Below are 19,776 nucleotides of genomic sequence, written 5' to 3' on the forward strand. Positions count from 1 at the left end.
TAATCTTATTTTTTATATTTATATATATATAATTATTAAATCGCTTATATATAATATTATTAATTTTTATATTTATATAATTATTAAATATATTATATAATATATTATTTATTTTTATATCTATATATATAAAATAAAGTTTCAAATAATTTATATAATATATATATTATATTATCTTTACTCATTAATTATATATAATATATATTTAAAAAAATAATTTAAAGTTTAAAAGTGATTAAGTATATATTATTATTATTATTATTATTATTATGTGAAAAGATTCTAATAGGGTGTACTTGTCGCAATGAGTTCGGATTTGGTTGAAATATATGATCATATAAAAATTCTCTACTTGAACCCGCTTCCGAATTCCCCAATTCGAACTATCTCAAACTCGGACCAACCCGAACAATTTGAAATGATTTTTTATTATTAAATTATTTGTAATACATTTTTTAATAATTTAAGTAGTTGAATTATTTTATTTATCTCCATTATCTTATTACGAATAAACTCATAGTATATTTTTAGTCAAATCATTTAATCGAACTAATCCCACGTATTTTTTTAAAAAAAAAATAATAAAAATAAATTAGTCAAAATATAAACAAATAACTTTAAGATAAAAAGACGAAATACTAACCTTTTTTTTGTAACTAACCAATCCAGGTCAACTTTAACCCAAGTTCAACCCAATCCATTTTTTTATGTCAGATTTTGGATCTAACCTGAACCTGAAAACCTTGATCCTAACCCAATATTTTTTTTTGTCGAATCGGTGGAATCGACTTCATCTTTTACGCCCCTAATTCTAATTAAGAGATTCTTTGTTAGGAGTAATTATAGAGTTTTTGTTTTTATTTTGGGTTATTTGGCCCCTAATTCTAGTTAAGAGATTCTTTGTTAGGAGTAATTATAGAGTTTTTGTTTTTATTTTGGGTTATTTGAGTTATTTTGAGTTTTTATTTATTTATTTATTTTATTTTATTTATTTATTTATTTATTTTATAAAAAACAAGACAGTAAAAATTGAAAATTAAAAGAGCTTATTTGATCTTAGTTTTTTTTATTTTTATTCAAAAAATCTTGTTTTGTATATAAAAAAATATTATTTGAGTTTTTAATTAATTAAATTATTAAAATATTATTTTGTATTTAAATTTAATAAAAATAAAATAATATTATTTTAATTGATAAAATGATTATAATTTGATTTAGATAAAATTTATAAAAAATGAATAAAATCTAAGAAAAATAAAATTCAAAAGGAAGTCTTAAATAATGGAGTTTGAATTATTTAAAAAATGAATGTTAGGTGATGATTTTTAAAGAAATAAAAATTTTGCTGATAAAAATATTTAAATGTTAATAATATTTGTTTAATTTGGATAACTGAGAGGACAATTCTTAGTAGAAAATCAATTTTGCTTGAATGTGTATTTTTTTTTATAAATTTTTACAATCTTCAGGTTATGATAAATTTTGCTTGATTCATGTCAGCCATGTCCGGATCAGAAGGTGGACGTGGCAATCTCAAAAGCGTCTATCCAACCTAATTACATGTTAAATAAAGTCAAAGGTAATGAAGAAGAAGAATACTGAAGATTATCCATGTAAGTAAGTATGAAGAACACTCAAACACTTCATCACTCTTCTTGTTAATTAACTAGCAATCATCATCATCATTATGAGGCCCAAACGCAGACATAACGCCGCCGCCATAAGAAAGGAAAAGGAAAAACAATCTTACCAAATTCAAAACCAGCAAGTCTACTCTAATGATCATCAAGATTCAGTCAACGGGCAATCATCCACAAGACCATCCTCTTCCTTTCCCGATCTTATGCATAAATCTCAGAGCAATCCAGTTATTTTCCCTAATTCTCATCTCTATCATCTCCACTCTTGGCCACCGCCTTCCGCCACTTCAGTTCCATACAACAGAGACGAACCCTCCAGCAGCACCAGCAGCCATTTGAGACCCACCACTTCACTCCATCCAACATTTCCAATTGCCACTTCCGGTAGTGTCCCTGAATTTTCCACCCCAATTCACAGACATGGGGATCCGTTGCTTAATTGGCAACAAAGTTTACCCCCTGGTCAAACTTCCGGCACCGCCGTTCCTGCTTGTATGCCCTCTCTTCAATCTCTAAGCTTTCTTGATCGAGTCTGTCTACTACTAATTGAAACATGGGAATCATTTTTCAGATCCAATGTTCTACATTGACAGACCTGCTTCAACTCCTCCTCCTGATGGACATGGTTTAGTGGGTGAATCAGATACTAAGATCAGAGTATCAAGAAAAGAATCAACAGAAATCGATATATCTCATCAACTTCAATCTCAATCTTATGCACAGAGTTCAACTGTTCAAAGAAGATTTCCTGCTATAACCACTAGTAAGACCATTATATTCTCTTCTTTACCAGCTGTTTGAGAATTGTTATTTGAAATAGAAAAATGTAGGTGGAAACAGGTTCGAGCATCTTGCTATGTGTGTGCCACTTTATCAAGCTGCTTTGAGAGGTGATTGGGGTTTGGCCAAATCCATTTTCGATAAACATCCGTCTGCTTTCCTCTATGGAATAACTGTGGGTGAGGAGACTGTTCTTCACATTGCAGCTGCAGCAAAACATGTTGAATTTGTGAAGAAGCTTGTGGATCTTATAGGAGTAGAGGATTTAACTTTGCAGAACAAGTATGGAAACACAGCACTCTGTTTTGCTGCAGCCTCTGGAGTGGTGAAGATTGCTGAGATAATGGTTAAGATGAATCCAAAACTACCTATGATCCCAGGAAGCCAGAATATGGTGCCACTTCACCTAGCAGCTTTGCTTGGCCATAGATCCATGTCGTATTATCTATACGATGTTACCAAATTCGAACATTTGGAACGCGACGAACAGGTGGAGCTTCTTAGTGCAACCATTTCCACTGGTATCTATGGTACTATCTCATTTCATCAAATCCATATTTAAACATTGTTGGGTTGTTTAAGATTATTTGATACCCCAATGCAGATCTGGCTCTGCGTATATTGAAGAAAGACCCCTCTTTAGCAATAACTCGAAACCGACATAAAGAAACAGCTCTACACGTCTTAGCGCGTAAGCCATCAGAAATCAGCTGGGGTAGTCAACTAGGATTCAAGGAAAAGGTTCTTAAAAGATGTAAGTTTTTTTTTTCCATTGATTTAGAAAGCTTTATTTTGACAATTTAATGTATGTATAGGTTTCAAATGGTTGTACAACAAAGCAGTGATGAAAACACTGGCTCATCAGCTGGTTACTGAAATATGGAATCAAGTTCTACAATTATCCGAAAAGGAGATTACAGATTTGATCAGTAAACCATCAAGGTTATTATTTGATGCAGTTGAACAAGGAAATGTAGAGTTCTTAGTTATGCTTGTAGGATCATACCCAGATCTATTGTGGAGTGTTAATGGAAGACAACACAGTTTGTTTCACACTGCTATTCTATGCCGACAAGAACACATCTTGAAACTGATATATGAAATTGGAGCAATAAAAGACTTAATTGTCTGTCTTACAGACAAAGACGACAACAATATGCTTCATTTTGCTGGAAAATTAGCACCTCCAAGTCGATTAACCATTGTATCAGGTGCTGCTCTTCAAATGCAAAGAGAGCTCCTCTGGTTTAAGGAAATTGAAAAGATTGTCCCACCATCCTTTACCAAGATGAAGAACTCAAGCCGTCAAACGCCACATGATCTGTTCACGAAGGAACATCAAGAGCTTCGTAGAGACGGCGAGAAATGGATGAAGGAAACCGCTACTTCTTGTATGCTGGTGGCTACTTTAATCGCCACCGTCGTGTTTGCAGCGGCCTTCACTGTGCCGGGTGGCATTAAAAACGATACGGGTATTCCTGTTTTTCTCAAGGAGAAGTTGTTTACTGCGTTTGCGATTTCGGACGCTGTGGCTATGCTAACTTCGACTACTTCAGTATTGATATTTCTCTCGATTCTGACTTCGAGATATGCAGAACAGGATTTTTTGTTCTCTTTACCTGGAAAGCTAACTTTGGGTTTGACGACACTTTTTGCGTCGATCGGGAGCATGGTGCTTGCATTCACAGCTGCATTTTTCATGCTTTATCATGGAGAAATGAAAGGTGTGCCCATTTTCATTGCTTCAATGGCGGGTGTTCCAGTCACCTTGTTTGTTTTGTTGTATTATAAGCTATGGGTTGAGGTATTACGTTCCACGTTTTGGTCTAACCTTCTGTTTCAGCACAGTAAACGCAGATTGTTCTAAAGCTTGTTTTATCTTGTTTACGTGAGTGATTTGATCATTAAAATGTAATAAAAAAAACTCAAAAAAAATCATATCAAACCAACTTTTAAAAGAGTTAATAAATTATGAATGATTAACCTAGCTCTTAGTAGCTCAAATGATAAGATGAAAAATAGGTCATGTTAGGCGAGCCGAGCAAAACCGAACAGGTTCACGACTCGTATATATTTTAGTTGGGTTTACAAGTTATAAAAGCTCGTTAAGAAAACTTATAAAGAACTCGTTTAGAGAGCTTGTTTATAATCGAAAAGAATATTTCACCTTTTTTTTATTTATTAAATATTAATTTATTAATCGGTCTCGAGTTTTGGGCACAGAAGAAAGAAAAAAATAATATATATATATATATATATATTTTTGTTTAAGTCTTATTTAAAAAATTAATAAAAAAAATAGTTTTTGTTGAGATTTGAACCCATAATTAAATAAAAGTTTTAATTATAATAAATTTAACTAAATAGCTTACCCTTTTTAATAAAGGGGCTGCCTTAGCCCGAAGGTTTGTCGAGCTTACCCCAGGACCGACCCTATTAGAACGGAAGGAAAAAAATGACAAAAAAAAAAAAAAACACAATTTTAACATTATTCATTAAGATGAAACTTAAATACGCCAACTCATAAAAGAAAATAGTTTTGAGTAATTAGAATAAATATTACGTAATAATAGTTTAAGATTATGAAACGAATTTATATAATATTTTGTCTCTAAAATCTTAAAGAAAATCTTAAAGAGATATAAAATTAAAGTAAAACTTATACTCTGGACTAAAACCAATGCTTTCAATACAAATATTTTAGCTTTTTAATTCCACAAGATCCAGCAAAATAAGACACAAGTGTAACAAATTTAGAATACGAATAAATATAGAATCCCAACATATATAGAATTGAGTCGACTTATTAAAAAAAACTCAAATATTTAAGTCTACTCAACAATATATTAATAAATATTAAACGATGTTTTAAACCAGTATTTAAACGACAATGTTCACGAGCCTATAAATGAGCCTCCAAATAAATATTCCCACGAGCCATAAACAAACATGTTCGTGAGCTCATTTGAGCCCATTAACGAGCCTCTAAACGGATATCTAAAATCTCTCTAGCTTAACTCGTTTAACTTTTCAAGTTTTTAAACGAACTCGAATTTTATCGAGCCGAGATTTGAATAGGTTAAATATCAATTTGATTGATGATAATAGTTAAATTGATTAACTAATTATTTAAATATAATAAATCATTATAAAAATATTAAATTATATCATTTATACTTCATATAAAAACCACAAATAACCTATTACAAATATATCATTTTAAACTATTTATTGAAATAAATAAATTATTAAATTATTTGAATATAATAAATTATGATATAAAAAAATAAATTATTAAATTATTTAAATTTTATAATTTATATTTCATTTTAAAACTAAAATGATATAATTTATCCAAACAATATTATATATAAAATTTAGATATTTATTTAATTTTAATAATGCAATGTTTTAATATTATTTTATTAATAGAATAATTATGAAATTTAATTGATATGATTGAGATAAAAAAATAAATAAAAATAACATATTTTAAATTATTTATTTTATAAGTATAAATAGTTTAACTAATTATTTAAAAATAATAAATTAAATTATAGAAAATATATATATATAGTTGAAAATTTATGTTTAAAAATTTATTAATTTTAATATAAATATATGTAGTACAGACTGTACAGTTAAGCCTCCACTCTTATGATAAGGTTTGGTACATGTTGAATTCTGCCAGATAGAACTCTAAATATATACAAATATATTAAGTGTATAAATTATTTAAGGAATCTTTAAAAGTCTAAATTTAGATGATGCTAATTTTTATATTAAATAAAAAAAAATTAATTAAGTAAAAATGTAAAATATTATATCATCCCATTGCATTCCCATTATCAATTTTAAAAGTTTACCTGAAAAGTTAGATTTAATAATTTTGGAATGAGAGAGCACGACTTTGAGGGAGCGACTCGCATAGCGAAAGTGACCTCACTGTTATACGAAAGTGATCGCTGTTATACAAAATAGACCTCGTCCCTTTTGTATAACAACGAGGTCTCTTTTGTATAACAACGAAGTCTCTTTTGTATAACATCGATCACTTTCGCTGTATGAGTCGCTCCCAATCATTTTTCTTAATAATTATATAGAAATGATTGGGGGAAAATTTGAGTGAGGGAATATAAGAGAGAATGACGTGGCACAATATATTTGGCTGAAAAAATCAAATAATTTCTCTTTCTTTCCTCTTAATTCGATGCTACACATTTATCCATTATGAAAGTGTTACACGTACAAAGAGAAAAAATCAACAAATAAAGAAGGTGATGCTTCACTTTTGTGTATATGTGTTAGTTAATAGTGAGATACAGTAAGAGCAACATCGAATTAACTATTTCCTCTCACTTTTTCATTTTTCAACCAATGAAATGATGTCACGTCATTTCCTCTCTCAAATTCCCTTATCCATCCCTTCTCATAATTTAATTAAAGGAGAATAATAATATTAATAATAATATTCATTGAAACGGTCTATGTATAATTATTAATAATGATAGAGTCTCTAACCACTATAAAAACAAACAATACAATAAAACAAGAATAATAAGTAAAACCACAATGTTTAGCTAATAAATCAAATAAATATAATTAGTTTCTTGGGTCAAACAATATTAATAAATGCAACATGTGAATAACTTTGAAATATTATAATACTTTATAAATAAGTAAGAAAGAAGACCAAACAAAGTCAAGAGATGGAGAGAATGGGGGTTTACTTAAACAATCATTCTTCCTTCATTCTTCTTCTTCTTAACAATCATCAGAATGGGACCGAAACCGAAACGGGGACGGAAGAGAGAAAATCAAAACCTAGCCGGCGATAACATCAGACGCCGGCCGGTCTACTCCGATGATGATGAAAATTCAGACAAATTGGAGTCGTCCACGAGGTCATTCCCCATTCCCGAACAACCGCCTCCTTCTCCTTCTCCTTCTCAGATTCATCTCCATCATGTGCAATCTTGGCCTCCTCCTCCTCATCATCATCGTCCTGATCTTATGCATAAATCTCAGATTCAACTCAATCATATGCAATCTTGGCCTCCTTCATCGGTCATTCCTAACACATACGTCACTGATGATCCCTCGATAAACAGCCATTGGAGACCTACAAGTTCAGTGCATTCAGCATTTCCAATTCATACATCCGGTAATGTACCTGAAATTTCCACGCCGATCCATAATTTTGGAGGTCCGTTGATAAATTGGCAACAAGGACTATCACCTGCCGCCATTCCTTCATGTAAGCTATCTCTCTTTCTCTCGCTTGCACCTTCATTTCAGACAATTTGTGCGGTTAAAAGTAAGGAACCCTAAATCGATCGCAGCATTCTTTAAGTTTATATTCAAAAGGATCCCGCCAATTTGAATCCTTCATCCCGCATTTTTATCTGTTTATTTCATTTTTTTATAATGACGTATTTTATATATTATAAAGTTGTCAGCTTAATTTTTCAAAAAAATATATTTCTTTTCATAGAAATATTTTTTAAATTTATGTTATAAGTTATAATCATAAGTTTTTTTTTTTATTATTAATTCTTATTAATAAACTATGTTTTCTTGCACTTAACTGTTCAATCATTTTCTTAATTCAGATAATAATTCTGATTTTAAAAAATAATAAACTATATTTTTATGCATATTTTTAAGTAGATTGAAGTTAATAAATTTATTAATTCAAATATTTTTATAGAAAATTAATGTAATATTGTTTACATGTTTTAGAAGTGTTATAATAATTTTTATTATTATTTTATTAAAAATAGTATGTTTTTAAAAAAAATGATTTTATAAGTTACAAATTTATAAAAAAAATGTTATAATCATAATAAAAATTATAATTTTACTTAAATATATATAATATAATTGAAACTACCAACTATTTGACTTTTTAATTTTTTAAAGTTATAACAATAGTTATTTTACATCTTTATCTTTATTATCTAGACTATTTTGAGAAAATAGAATTTATATAATTTTAGTTATAGCATATTCTATCTTACGTCTATTTTTAGGTTTTTTAGGTTCGTTTCTTAAAATCTTTTAAAGCGATTTCAATTGAATAATTTATTGAATTTCTGGATTTTCATATATATATATATATATATTTTTAAAGTATGTTATACTTGGTTAGTTTCTGTGTGTTTAAAGTTTAAACTATTATCATTTGTCATAATAAATCACTATTGTAAAAAATAATAGTACAAAAATAATTATTCAGTATGCAATTAAATATGAAAATTTATTTATTATATAATGTAAAAGAATAATTATTGACTAATTTTTATTATAAAAGACCTTAGATTCAAATATTGTATGTGTTTATCCAGTTAAGGGTTTATTAATATTCATATCCCTTGTAAAGATTGTAAAATTGCAATAAATCCTTCTTTGCTACTAACTGAAACATGGAAACCAATTTTCAGATCAAGTGTTCTATGATGACAGCCCTACTTCAGTTCAAAGACATGGAAAGGGTTTAGTTGGTACCCCGGTGGCTAAGACCAGTATACCACGAAAAGAATCGACAGAAATTGATGTCGAAAAAACATATAATCATCCATCTCATCAAACTGAATCCCATTCTTATGCACAAAGTTCATCTGCTCAAAGAAGATCTCCAATTATTATCAAGTGTAAGACATATTCTCTTTACCAGCTATAAATTGTTACATCTTTATTTTGTGAATAAATAAGCTTGAAATCGAAAAATGTAGGTGGAAGCAGATTCGAGCACCTTGCCTTATGTGTGCCGCTTTATCAAGCTGCTTTGAGAGGTGATTGGGATTTAGCCAAATCCATATACGATATGCATCCATCTGCTTTCCTCTATGGAATAACTGTGGGTCAGGAGACCGTTCTTCACATTGCAGCTGCAGCAAAACATGTTGAATTTGTACAGAAGCTTGTGGATCTTATGAAAAAGGAGGATTTAACTTTGCAAAACAAGTATGGATACACAGCACTCTGTTTTGCTGCAGCCTCTGGAGTGGTGAAGATTGCTGAGATAATGGTTAAGAAGAATGATAAATTACCCACGATTCAAGCAGGCCAGAAAGTGCCCCTTCATCTAGCAGCTCTACTTGGACATAGACCCATGTCATATTATCTATATAATGTTACCAATTTTGAACAATTGGAACGCCAAGAACAGGTTGAGATTTTCAGTGCAACCATCTCCACTGGTATCTATGGTAATGAGTTATACCTGTCAATTCTTAATAGTCGATTGATTGTCAATTGTTAATAGTCTCATGTCTCAAGTTCGATTGCAGATCTAGCTTTGAGTATAATGGACAAATACCCGTATTTAGCAATAGCCCGAAACCGAAACAAGGAGACAGCTCTACATATCCTAGCAGGAAAGCCATCAGATTTCAGCTGGGGTAGTCATTTAGGAGTCAAGGAAAAAGTTCTTAAAAGATGTAAGTTTTTTTTTTTGTCCTATTGATTTTGATCATAAGGGAATTACTTATCTGCATTTATTATTGTAGGTTTTAAATGGGTGTATAACAAAACAGTGATGAAAACACTAGCCCATCAACTGGTTACTAAAATATGGCAGGAAGTTCTACAATTGCAGGAAAATGAGATTACAGATTTGATCAATGAACCATCTAAGTTATTATTTGATGCTGTTATACAAGGGAATGTAGAGTTCTTAGTTATGCTTGTAGGATCATACCCAGATCTAATGTCGAGTTTCAACAGTCAAAAACACAGTTTATTTCACACTGCTATCAGATTCAGACAAGAACACATCTTGAAACTAATACATGAGATTGGAGCAATCAAGGATCTAATGGTCTGCATTACAGACAAAGAAAACAACAATATGCTTCATTTTGCTGGAAAATTAGCACCTGCAAATCGATTAACCATAGTATCAGGTGCAGCTCTTCAAATGCAAAGAGAACTCCTTTGGTTTAAGGAAGTAGAGAAGATTGTGCCACCATCATTTACCAAAGCGAAGAACATTGAAGGTAAAACGCCACACGATCTATTCACCAAGGAGCATCAAGAACTCCGTAGAGACGGTGAGAAATGGATGAAGGAAACAGCAACTTCTTGTATGCTGGTGGCGACTTTAATCGCCACCGTCGTGTTCGCTGCGGCGTTCACTGTGCCGGGTGGAATGAACAGCGATACGGGCGTTCCAGTTCTGTTGAATGAGAAGTTGTTCACTGCGTTTGCGATTTCTGACGCTGTGGCCATGCTAACTTCAACTACTTCAGTCTTAATGTTCCTGTCGATACTAACTTCGCGTTATGCAGAAGAAGACTTCTTGTTCTCTTTACCAGGAAAGCTAACTTTAGGTTTGACGACGCTTTTCGCGTCAATTGGAAGCATGGTGTTAGCTTTCACGGCTGCGTTCTTTATGCTGTATCATGGGAAAGGGAAGATTGTGCCTATTTTCGTTGCTGCGTTGGCGGGTGTTCCGGTGACGGTGTTTATTGTGTTGTATTATAAGCTGTGGGCTGAGGTATTACGATCGACGTTTTGGTCAAAAGCTCTGTTTCGGCACAGTAAACGCAGATTGTTCTAGATTGAACAAATAAATTGTTGTATTTGTTTTCAACTTCAGTTCAGGATATTCTGTTTGTCGCGTTTTACCAAAACCACCGACGTGTTTATTTATTCATTGATTTTTAGCATGATTAGTTAAAATTGTACTCATGTAATAATAATTTGTTTGACCATGTTTTCTTTTGTAACAATAAATTTGGAATTGTTTCTCTTTGATGAATAAAAAGTTATTTACTCATTTTTTATTTTATATTGGTACATTTTCTTGTTAATATATATATATATATATCAATTTGACATAATTTTTTTAGATTTTTTTAACTTAATAATGACAAATTTTAATCGAGCTTAAATATTTAGTAGACATTTTTTTACTAAGAGATTGGTTTGTTTGATTTGTTCTATTTTATCGCTTATTAATTTCTTCTATTTTTTCACACATCATTAGGAAATTTGTAAAGTTTCATATTTAAATTAATACAAACATTCTATTTTTAAGAAAAATCATGATAATAACAACAAAGTAAGACTAATTGTGCAGGAGAAAAAAAAATCATACTAAAAAATGGTCATGGAACATTTTTACTGTAATATACACCGAAAATCTAAGTTTAAAAAAGTGTACCCATCATGGTTATTTTCTAAAAAAAAAAAAAAATTTATATTTTATTTGTTTAGTGAATGTATCAGGTCTTGCAATAAGTGAAATATATATAATGCAGGTACGATACCATTATAATTTTGTAGCTAAAATAAATTCTTAAAAAAAAATATATAATATAAACAAAAACATATTTAGATATATAATCATAGTTATTAAACAATGATTTAAAATAAAAATAAACTGAATAGAATTAAATGAATGGAACATATTTTCGTTAAACTAATCTCTCAGCATTAAAATTAATGAATTAATAAACTTGATCCAAATTGAATATATAGAGTGTGAAAGAGAGAAATGTCATACGTCAATTGTCAGGCTGTCACCCACCCAAGTGACCGACTGTCGGTGATAAAAGGGCGCCATCGAATTGCAAAACTGTAATTTTACCAGAAAATTCAGGCCAAATTTGTAACCCTATTTTTCCTTCTTCACTCCCTCTCTTGACTACAGTAGTGTTTATTCTTTCATTCATGGTGCGCCAATCTCATTTCCCGCGGCTTCTAACGCGGCATTAGTTTTGGCTTTCTCTCTCTCGATGCTCTCAAAAGCTAACTTCCACCTCATATTGTTTTGATTCCAACTGCCAGAGCTTACTATATTCCAGCCAGCTAGCCAGGTAATCAATGCAATCTCGTGACGATCTATCGAATCTATACATGAATTTAATACAGATTATCAACTAGCTACTCATCATAACTGACATCTTATCATTCAAATCAAATGTAATTTTACCTGTTAAGTGATTTATTCCGTTTGATTTTGATCAATTCAATGCAGTTTCTAAGATCTCGAGCATGTCATTCATAATTCAGTTTTAATTTCTTCGATTTCGATTCAAAAAGTATTATCGGTTGATCGATCTAATAGATAGACTATATATACAGTTGTAGATTGTTGCGGCTGGAGTCACTTGAATCAATGTGCCATATTATAGCTTAAAATATGATATATCACCTTAAGAAGAGGCGGAAATCTGGCGTAAAGTTCTGGAGAAATACTTTTGAGCAATCGAATCTAAGATCTGAGAGAGGAAGATGAAGTTCTACAACCTCTGGAATAAAGAAACTATCGCTATCTTTCACTATGGCAGGCGGAGTAACCGGTGGCGCCGATCTGAATAAAGGCAAGGGATCAATTCTCCGTCGGTTATCTTATCGCACTCTGTTGCCAGTTCTGTTGATGCTTGGAATTCTCTTCGTAAGAATTGCATTCGTCGTCATCGAATCGACTGCCGCTTGTTCACCATTAGGTAATATTAATCTCAAATGTTCTTGATATCTTCATCAGATGTTCATCACAGAACATAGATTAGGATTGAAGTTCAAATCTCTTGATGATTCTATTTCTTAACTGATTCAACAGAATGCATACGATTCAGTTTTTTCGGCCGAGGCGACGCCGTACTGGTCAGTACTCTTATAACTAATTATTGCCATGTTAATTTATTATGAACTACAAGCATGTTAGTATAATTATTATATTAGGTCTAAATTTTTAAAGTCTTCCCTAAAAATTAGAAGTGACTAGTGAGGCCTTTGATCTAAATCTTGTTACAAATATAAATTGTAATAGTTCAATAATTGAATTATTACAATCATGGACTAGCTAGCTAGTGTTAATTAATAATTATTTGATTTAACATTATACATAAATGATGAACTAATTAAAAACAATTATAATAATTTGAGTATTTGAGTACTATTTGACAAGCCCTTAAATTAGTTACACTTAACTATGACAGCTTGGCACTATTTAATTGATCTATTATTACTACCAAATTAATTACATATATAGAATATGGACCTCGATCATATATAGTTGAGTGATATTGCATGCATGATGCATGACAGTCACATTATCAACCACTCATTCCTGGTCCTCACTAGTGGAATTGTTTTTTATTCTAACCAAAATTTAGATGGTATTTTATTTTAGAAAAATGAAAACATCATAAATATGTTTTTTTTCTCCTTATTTTATATATATATATATATATATATATATATATATATATATATATATATATATATATATATATATATATATATATATATATATATATATATATATATATATATATATATATATATATATATATATCTTTATTCTTTTCTTGTTTCATTTTCCCTGCAAACTAGGATAAATAAATATGTAAGGGCCTGTTTGATTTGGATGTTTTATATATTTAAAAAAAATATATATATAGTTTGATAAAATTAATTAGAATGAATTATCAAAGTGTTCTTTATTTATAAATTTAAAATTTACTAAAAGTAAAATAAATGTATTTTGGTATTTTATTTGATGAATTAAATGGTTAGATTGATAGTGATGATTTGATAAAAAAAAATACTTTTTTTTTAAACCTAACAAAAGACCAAAGATCAAACTACCTCCAACTTTCATTATCTAATAAAATCCAGTTTCTTCCAATCTATTGGATTCTAATCAAAGTTAATTCCAAACAAAGACCCTGACATGATAACTAACTTATCTGGAAAATGAAAATTAATATCGATTACTTTTTAATTTGAATATCATGATGTGAAACTCTTAAATATGTACAAAGTTATAACATAGCAGTATAATAGTACCTACAAACTTCTTTCAACCATTTGTGTTGTAATTTTCTTATTTATATATATTTTTTGAACCTATATATTTAATATATTGCATGTGGGGTCATTCTGTTTCATGTTGATATCTAAGCATCCTTATTTTGTCAAGCAATTAATATTATAGAACAAGAACAAACTCAGTTTAATCAGCAAGAGATACATCTACTTGTAAATAGTACCAGAATCCGAGATATTTTATATCAGATTATTTCATAAATTTATCTTATGGGTTAATAAATATATAGCTATTTTTTCAAAATAGATTTGTAATTAAGATTCCTAATAATTGTTTAGTGTTAGACTTGTAATAAAAAGGTTTTAATTTAGTTTTCAGCCTAAATAAAAAATGTATTATTTATCGTAAATCCAACTAGAATGTGTTTAAGATTGATTTAACTCTAATTATCTCTTTGTTACAATGGATTACAATCTTCCAAAACAATTAATTAAATGAACTTACCTTTTTAGTTAAAAAAAAACTTTAATATTCTCATGTAAAATAAGCTTAAAGTTAATACTTCATTTTATTATTATATATATATATATTTTTAATTTAGGAAGCTAGTATGTCGACATCTATCAAGTCTGTGATCTTTGTTCTCATTTCTCATAAACACTAACTTTTTTTTTGTTCTCATTTCTCATAAACACTAACTTTTTTTACTTGAACTATTATAATGAGTGTTGTTATTAAAAACTTTAGCTTGTTTTTGTAAAGAGCTAATAATTGTTTTAATTTATTTTGCAATTTTATGGTAACATGAATTGAATGTTGTTAGTTTAAGCTATTAATTGCTTGCTTAATTGTATAAATTAAGTACAATAAAATTAGTAGTTAGTGATTGAAAATTAGAAAATATATTAATTGGTGGTAATGCAAGTTGTAAAACTTAAAGGTGAAGTCACTTTCTTGAAATCCAATTGTCCCAATGAATGCCTATAATGTTTTTTTCCTTAATTTCCAACTAAAGCATGCATGATTAATCTACTTTCTTCTTTGTTTATTGGTTCAAGACGGATACACCTTAACTAGACAGTTTAGTTTCTTCTATTTCCCCTTTATTTAATGTGTCTGTTTATGCAATGGAATGAAGCTCAGAGATGAGTTAAGAAGAGCCATTTCTGAAGCAAGTGATGTAGAAGATGGGATGGTTGGAGTAACCGACCCGTTTGATGGGTCTATGCTACCATCGTTTAAGGATTTTGTGAAGGATGCGACTTCAATGGAGGACCTCAAAACGTTTGCTTTCAAGACAAAAGTTATGGTACGTATTTTTTTTAAACCCTACCAATAACGACAACAACGACAAGCTCTCAAACCTAATATTGTAGTTGAACTATAAGTAACTACGGTTATTTAGTACCTCAATAATGCGACATGCTACCTTTTTTTACTAGGGTTCCAAGATGGGTTACTTTTTAATTGAATCAATAGTAAAAAGTGTAGGTTGGGGAGTAATAAAACATTAAATAATTATTTTATTTCTTTTATAAGCTTAGTAGTTTAGGTGAATGAATTCAAACCTATATATATAATAATTAGATGTTTGAACTTAATTTGCAGATGTTGAAACTGGAGCATAGCGTAAAATCAGCTAAGAAGCGTGAGTCGATATTCTGGCATTTAGCTTCACATGGAATCCCCAAGAGCTTAAACTGTCTTTGTCTTAAGTTGGCAGAAGAGTATGCAGTAAATGCCATGGCACGATCTCCCTTACCAAAACCACAAAGTGCTTATCGTCTAACAAGCCCTTATTTTCATCACGTGATTCTCCTAACCGACAATGTTCTCGCCGCCTCGGTTGTGGTCACCTCTACCATAGAAAGTTCCTCTCACCCTGAGAAATTAGTTTTCCACGTAGTAACCGACAAGAAAACTTACTCATCTATGCATGCATGGTTTGCACTCAACTCATTAATTACCTCGTCATCAGCCATTGTTGAAGTGAAGGGACTACATCAATACGATTGGTCTCGCGAACTCGATGTCTCTGTCAAAGAGATGCTTGATATTCATCGCTTGATTTGGAAACAATATAACTTCAACAACATACAACAACAACAACAAGATGATCATCATGTCTTAAGCCCTGCCTATCTTTCTCTCTTGAATCATCTCCGAATATATATTCCCGAGGTTCTTCTAATAACTACTCTCTTTTCGATGATCAATTGACTGATCACTCGTCTTAATTTATGTATGTTTTGTGGACAGATGTTTCCTGAGCTGGACAGGGTGTTGTTCTTGGACGATGATGTGGTGGTACAGCACGACTTGTCTAGTTTATTTGAAATGGATCTTAATGGGAAAGTCATAGGTGCAGTTTTTGACTCACCAGGGTGCAGTACTAATGGAGGTCGACACGAATGCTGTCCAGGAAGAATGTACAAGAACTACTTCAATTTCTCTCAGACTGTCATATCATCTAAGTTTGCCCAAGACGACGCATGTGGATGGTTATATGGCACGAACATCTTTGATCTTCAAGCATGGAGGAAGACCAACGTTACTAGAGCTTACCATCAATGGCTTAAACTTGTCAGTATTCTCAATCTATCTACTATCTATATATTAATAGGATTTTATGATGATGATGATGATGAATGATTATGATGAAACAGAATGTAAAATCTGGATTGGCATTATGGGAAGCTGGAACACTGGCACCAGCAATGTTAGCATTTGAAGGATATGTGCATCCAATTGAGAGTTCATGGCACGTTGCTGGATTAGGCAGTCGGTTCTTACCAGAAGAATTATTAGTAATAAATTTGGAAAAAGTGGCGGTTCTGCACTATAGTGGACCGGCAAAGCCATGGCTTGAGGTTGGGGTCCCTGAACTAAGAACCATTTGGTGGCGATATGTAAATGTTACAAACGAATATATTAGGAATTGTAGAATTAATTACTAGTATATAAATATTAGGAGGAATTAACTAGGAACCATTTCAATAGATATATAACTGCTGCTGCTGGGCTGACAAGAGGGAAGAAGGTTTTGCCTTCAGCCTCGATCTCTCTCTTTTTCATATTAAATACATAATGCATATTTCTCTACCAAAATATAGATGATTTAAAACATAATTTGAATCACAGAAAAAAATAAATTAATAATTTATATATTATGGAATTGGGTTTAGGATTTTGACTCTTTCTTATTTATGAATTCTAAAATTCAATATATATTTATATTATAAACGAGTAGAGGGGTTAGAATTTGTAATTATAAAACTATTAAATCGATTCTCTGAAAGTAAGACGTATGATATATTTCTACTTTTCATTTTTCGGGTGATAGTTTTCACAACAAACTGGTATCAGAGCGAGGTTGGTCTAAGGCGGTCGCTGTTCGATTTTCTTTGACTTGAGATGGGGTCAATTTCTAGGGTGGATATCGAGAAGTTCGATGGGACGAAGGATTTTGGGTTATGAAAGATGAAGATGATGGCACATCTAGGCAACATGTGAGTTGCTAAAATACTCGAGGGGGAATCGAAATTACCAGTCTCGATGGAAGCAGAAAAAAAGATGGAGGTGCTGGAAATGACCTATAACACATTGATTTTAGTCTCAGTGACAAGGTACTACGAGAGGTTGCTAGTGCCACGATGGCAATAGAGGTGTGACTTCAGTTGAAATCTTTCTATATGATTAAGACACTATCGTCTCGGATCTACATCAAACAAAGATTCTTCAAATTTAGAATGACTGAGGGGAAGAATTTACAGACTCATTTCGACGATTATGTCAAGATTCTCCTTAATTTAGAAAACATCGGGGAGAAGTAAAAAGATGAGTAATAGAGATAATATTAATTGAGTTGAATTAGTTGATTTGATACTAATTGATTAGATCATATATTTTAGGTAATAAAGATAATATCCTGTATTTTAGGTAATAGAGATAATACAATATCTTACGGGTGTATATATATGTGAATATACTCTCACCAAAGACACACAGTGACTTTTCAATCTTCTCTCAAGTTTACATATTCTGTCATGGTATCAAAGCGAGTTCGTTCCTAAACCCTAAATTCTACCTCGTTTGTTTTCACATCCTGTTCTCCTCTTCTTCTGTCTTGGTGACATTGGTCATTTTCGTCATCATCATGTCATTCTCTGCTAATGATCCTATCACTGTTACCACAATGATAAATATGATGTCACTTAAACTTGAAGCCTCCACATACTTGATGTGTCGCCTCCAAACAACACAAATGGCCGAGTGTTTTGACATTTTGGACAACCTCAACGGTACGACTCCGGCGTCGTCTCCCACGATCACGGCGCTGTCACTGCAAACCCGGCTTACAAGACGTGGTGTCTGAAAGATACACGCCTCCTTAGTGTCATATATATATCTCTCTCTACCGACGCAGCCTCGGAGGTCATCGATTGTACATCCGCCAAACAAGTGTGGGAGGCGCTTGAAAGTGTCTATGTATTTGTGTCCCGTTCTCATCAACTACGGGAGGAGTCTATCACTTCGCCGAGGAGATCTTTCCGTTGAAGACTATGGAAAGAAGTTTAAACATCTCTGTGATCAGCTGCATGCCATCGACCGTTCCATTGATGCCAACGATAAAAGGCACTGGTTTCTCCGCGAGTTGGGGGTGCAATTTGCAGGTTTTGCCGACACTAAGATGGCCATCTCTCCAGTTCCGTCTCTACGTGATCTTCTCCACCAGGATGTACAATTTAATATGATGCTTAAATCCATGGAGGGTTTGTCTCCCTCTCTTGCTTTCTCAGCTGTTCGCCAGAATTTTCAGACGGTTGCCCCTAAGTCGTCGTCTCAACCATCGTCTCGCACCTCCCAACAGTAGTACTCTTCTCGCTTAGGAGGAAACTTTAATAATGGTAACAATGGTTCAGGTTCTGGTGCTTCATTTAATTCTGGTAGTCGTAACAATTCTGGTGGAGGTGGGTTTCGTCACACGCCTAGATGCCAATTATGTCGTGGGGAGCACTACGCTGATAAGTGCTCCAAATACTTGAATTCTCTCAACTCCAACTCAGCTGCCTACCTTGCTCAGGCGTTCACGTCCTCTTGCAATGTCTCGGATCAAAACCCTGATTGGTATCTTGATTTGGGTGCCTCGGCTCATATGACAAACCAACTTTCAGCTCTTGACACTAATGAGCCCTATTCTGGTAATGGTTCGGTTATAGTTGGTAATGACAATGTTTTAAATATCTCTCATATTGACAATACTAAAATTTCTAGGGATAGTCAATTACTAGATGTACTTGTCGTCCCGCCTATCACAAAGAACCTTCTATCTATAAGTAAATTAACTAAGGATTACCCTGTGAATGTTATTTTCTCTGACAAGTTTTTCATGATTCAGAACCGACTCACAAAGAAAATCCTGGCTCAGGGAAGGCGTAATTAGGGACTTTATTTACTTGATCGGGGTATTTCAGCTTTGGTTGCAGCTTTGATTTGTGGCATTTACGCCTGGGGCATGTCCTAGTTTCTGTTATTTCATTGTTAAATAAGCAGTGTTGTTTATCTGTTACTTCA

At 31.9% G+C, this 19,776-nt stretch overlaps 3 protein-coding genes across 4 annotated transcripts; all 3 read left to right on the plus strand.

The window, feature by feature from the left end:
- Positions 1-1,582: 1,582 nt before the first annotated feature.
- On the plus strand, positions 1,583-4,307 carry LOC124940124 (ankyrin repeat-containing protein ITN1-like). Its single transcript, XM_047480608.1, has 5 exons — positions 1,583-2,132; positions 2,212-2,403; positions 2,471-2,950; positions 3,025-3,174; positions 3,236-4,307. Exons 1-5 carry the CDS (start codon positions 1,688-1,690, stop codon positions 4,285-4,287), a joined length of 2,319 nt encoding a protein of 772 aa, XP_047336564.1. The 5' UTR covers positions 1,583-1,687; the 3' UTR covers positions 4,288-4,307.
- A 4,579-nt stretch (positions 4,308-8,886) lies between these two features.
- On the plus strand, positions 8,887-11,108 carry LOC124940085 (ankyrin repeat-containing protein At5g02620-like). Its single transcript, XM_047480567.1, has 4 exons — positions 8,887-9,073; positions 9,155-9,631; positions 9,713-9,862; positions 9,932-11,108. The coding sequence occupies exons 2-4, from the start codon at positions 9,247-9,249 to the stop codon at positions 10,981-10,983; spliced, it is 1,587 nt and encodes a 528-aa protein (XP_047336523.1). The 5' UTR covers positions 8,887-9,073; positions 9,155-9,246; the 3' UTR covers positions 10,984-11,108.
- A 1,237-nt stretch (positions 11,109-12,345) lies between these two features.
- On the plus strand, positions 12,346-17,278 carry LOC124938565 (probable galacturonosyltransferase 15). Of its 2 annotated transcripts, none has more exons than XM_047479033.1 (6): positions 12,346-12,877; positions 12,991-13,034; positions 15,341-15,511; positions 15,811-16,383; positions 16,462-16,785; positions 16,869-17,278. In XM_047479033.1, exons 1-6 carry the CDS (start codon positions 12,712-12,714, stop codon positions 17,157-17,159), a joined length of 1,569 nt encoding a protein of 522 aa, XP_047334989.1. In that variant the 5' UTR covers positions 12,346-12,711; the 3' UTR covers positions 17,160-17,278. The 2 variants fall into 2 exon arrangements, with proteins under 2 accessions (XP_047334989.1, XP_047334990.1); XM_047479034.1 differs by having other exon boundaries at positions 12,782-12,877; positions 15,346-15,511.
- The last annotated feature ends 2,498 nt before the right edge of the window (positions 17,279-19,776 follow it).

This window comes from Impatiens glandulifera, chromosome 5 (assembly GCF_907164915.1).
Source record: "Impatiens glandulifera chromosome 5, dImpGla2.1, whole genome shotgun sequence".
In the NCBI taxonomy this organism is placed as follows: domain Eukaryota; kingdom Viridiplantae; phylum Streptophyta; class Magnoliopsida; order Ericales; family Balsaminaceae; genus Impatiens; species Impatiens glandulifera.

Excerpts from the sequence above, each read along its gene's own strand:
- LOC124940085 (XM_047480567.1), top strand. The coding sequence starts at position 9,247 with ATGCATCCATCTGCTTTCCTCTATGGAATAACTGTGGGTCAGGAGACC. Across the intron at positions 9,632-9,712 it reads CATCTCCACTGGTATCTATG|ATCTAGCTTTGAGTATAATG; the intron begins GTAATGAGTTAT and ends GTTCGATTGCAG. Across the intron at positions 9,863-9,931 it reads GGAAAAAGTTCTTAAAAGAT|GTTTTAAATGGGTGTATAAC; the intron begins GTAAGTTTTTTT and ends TTATTATTGTAG.
- LOC124940124 (XM_047480608.1), top strand. The coding sequence starts at position 1,688 with ATGAGGCCCAAACGCAGACATAACGCCGCCGCCATAAGAAAGGAAAAG. Across the intron at positions 2,133-2,211 it reads CGGCACCGCCGTTCCTGCTT|ATCCAATGTTCTACATTGAC; the intron begins GTATGCCCTCTC and ends ATCATTTTTCAG. Across the intron at positions 2,404-2,470 it reads ATTTCCTGCTATAACCACTA|GTGGAAACAGGTTCGAGCAT; the intron begins GTAAGACCATTA and ends AGAAAAATGTAG.
- LOC124938565 (XM_047479033.1), top strand. The coding sequence starts at position 12,712 with ATGGCAGGCGGAGTAACCGGTGGCGCCGATCTGAATAAAGGCAAGGGA. Across the intron at positions 15,512-15,810 it reads CTTTCAAGACAAAAGTTATG|ATGTTGAAACTGGAGCATAG; the intron begins GTACGTATTTTT and ends CTTAATTTGCAG. Across the intron at positions 16,384-16,461 it reads TCCGAATATATATTCCCGAG|ATGTTTCCTGAGCTGGACAG; the intron begins GTTCTTCTAATA and ends TTTTGTGGACAG.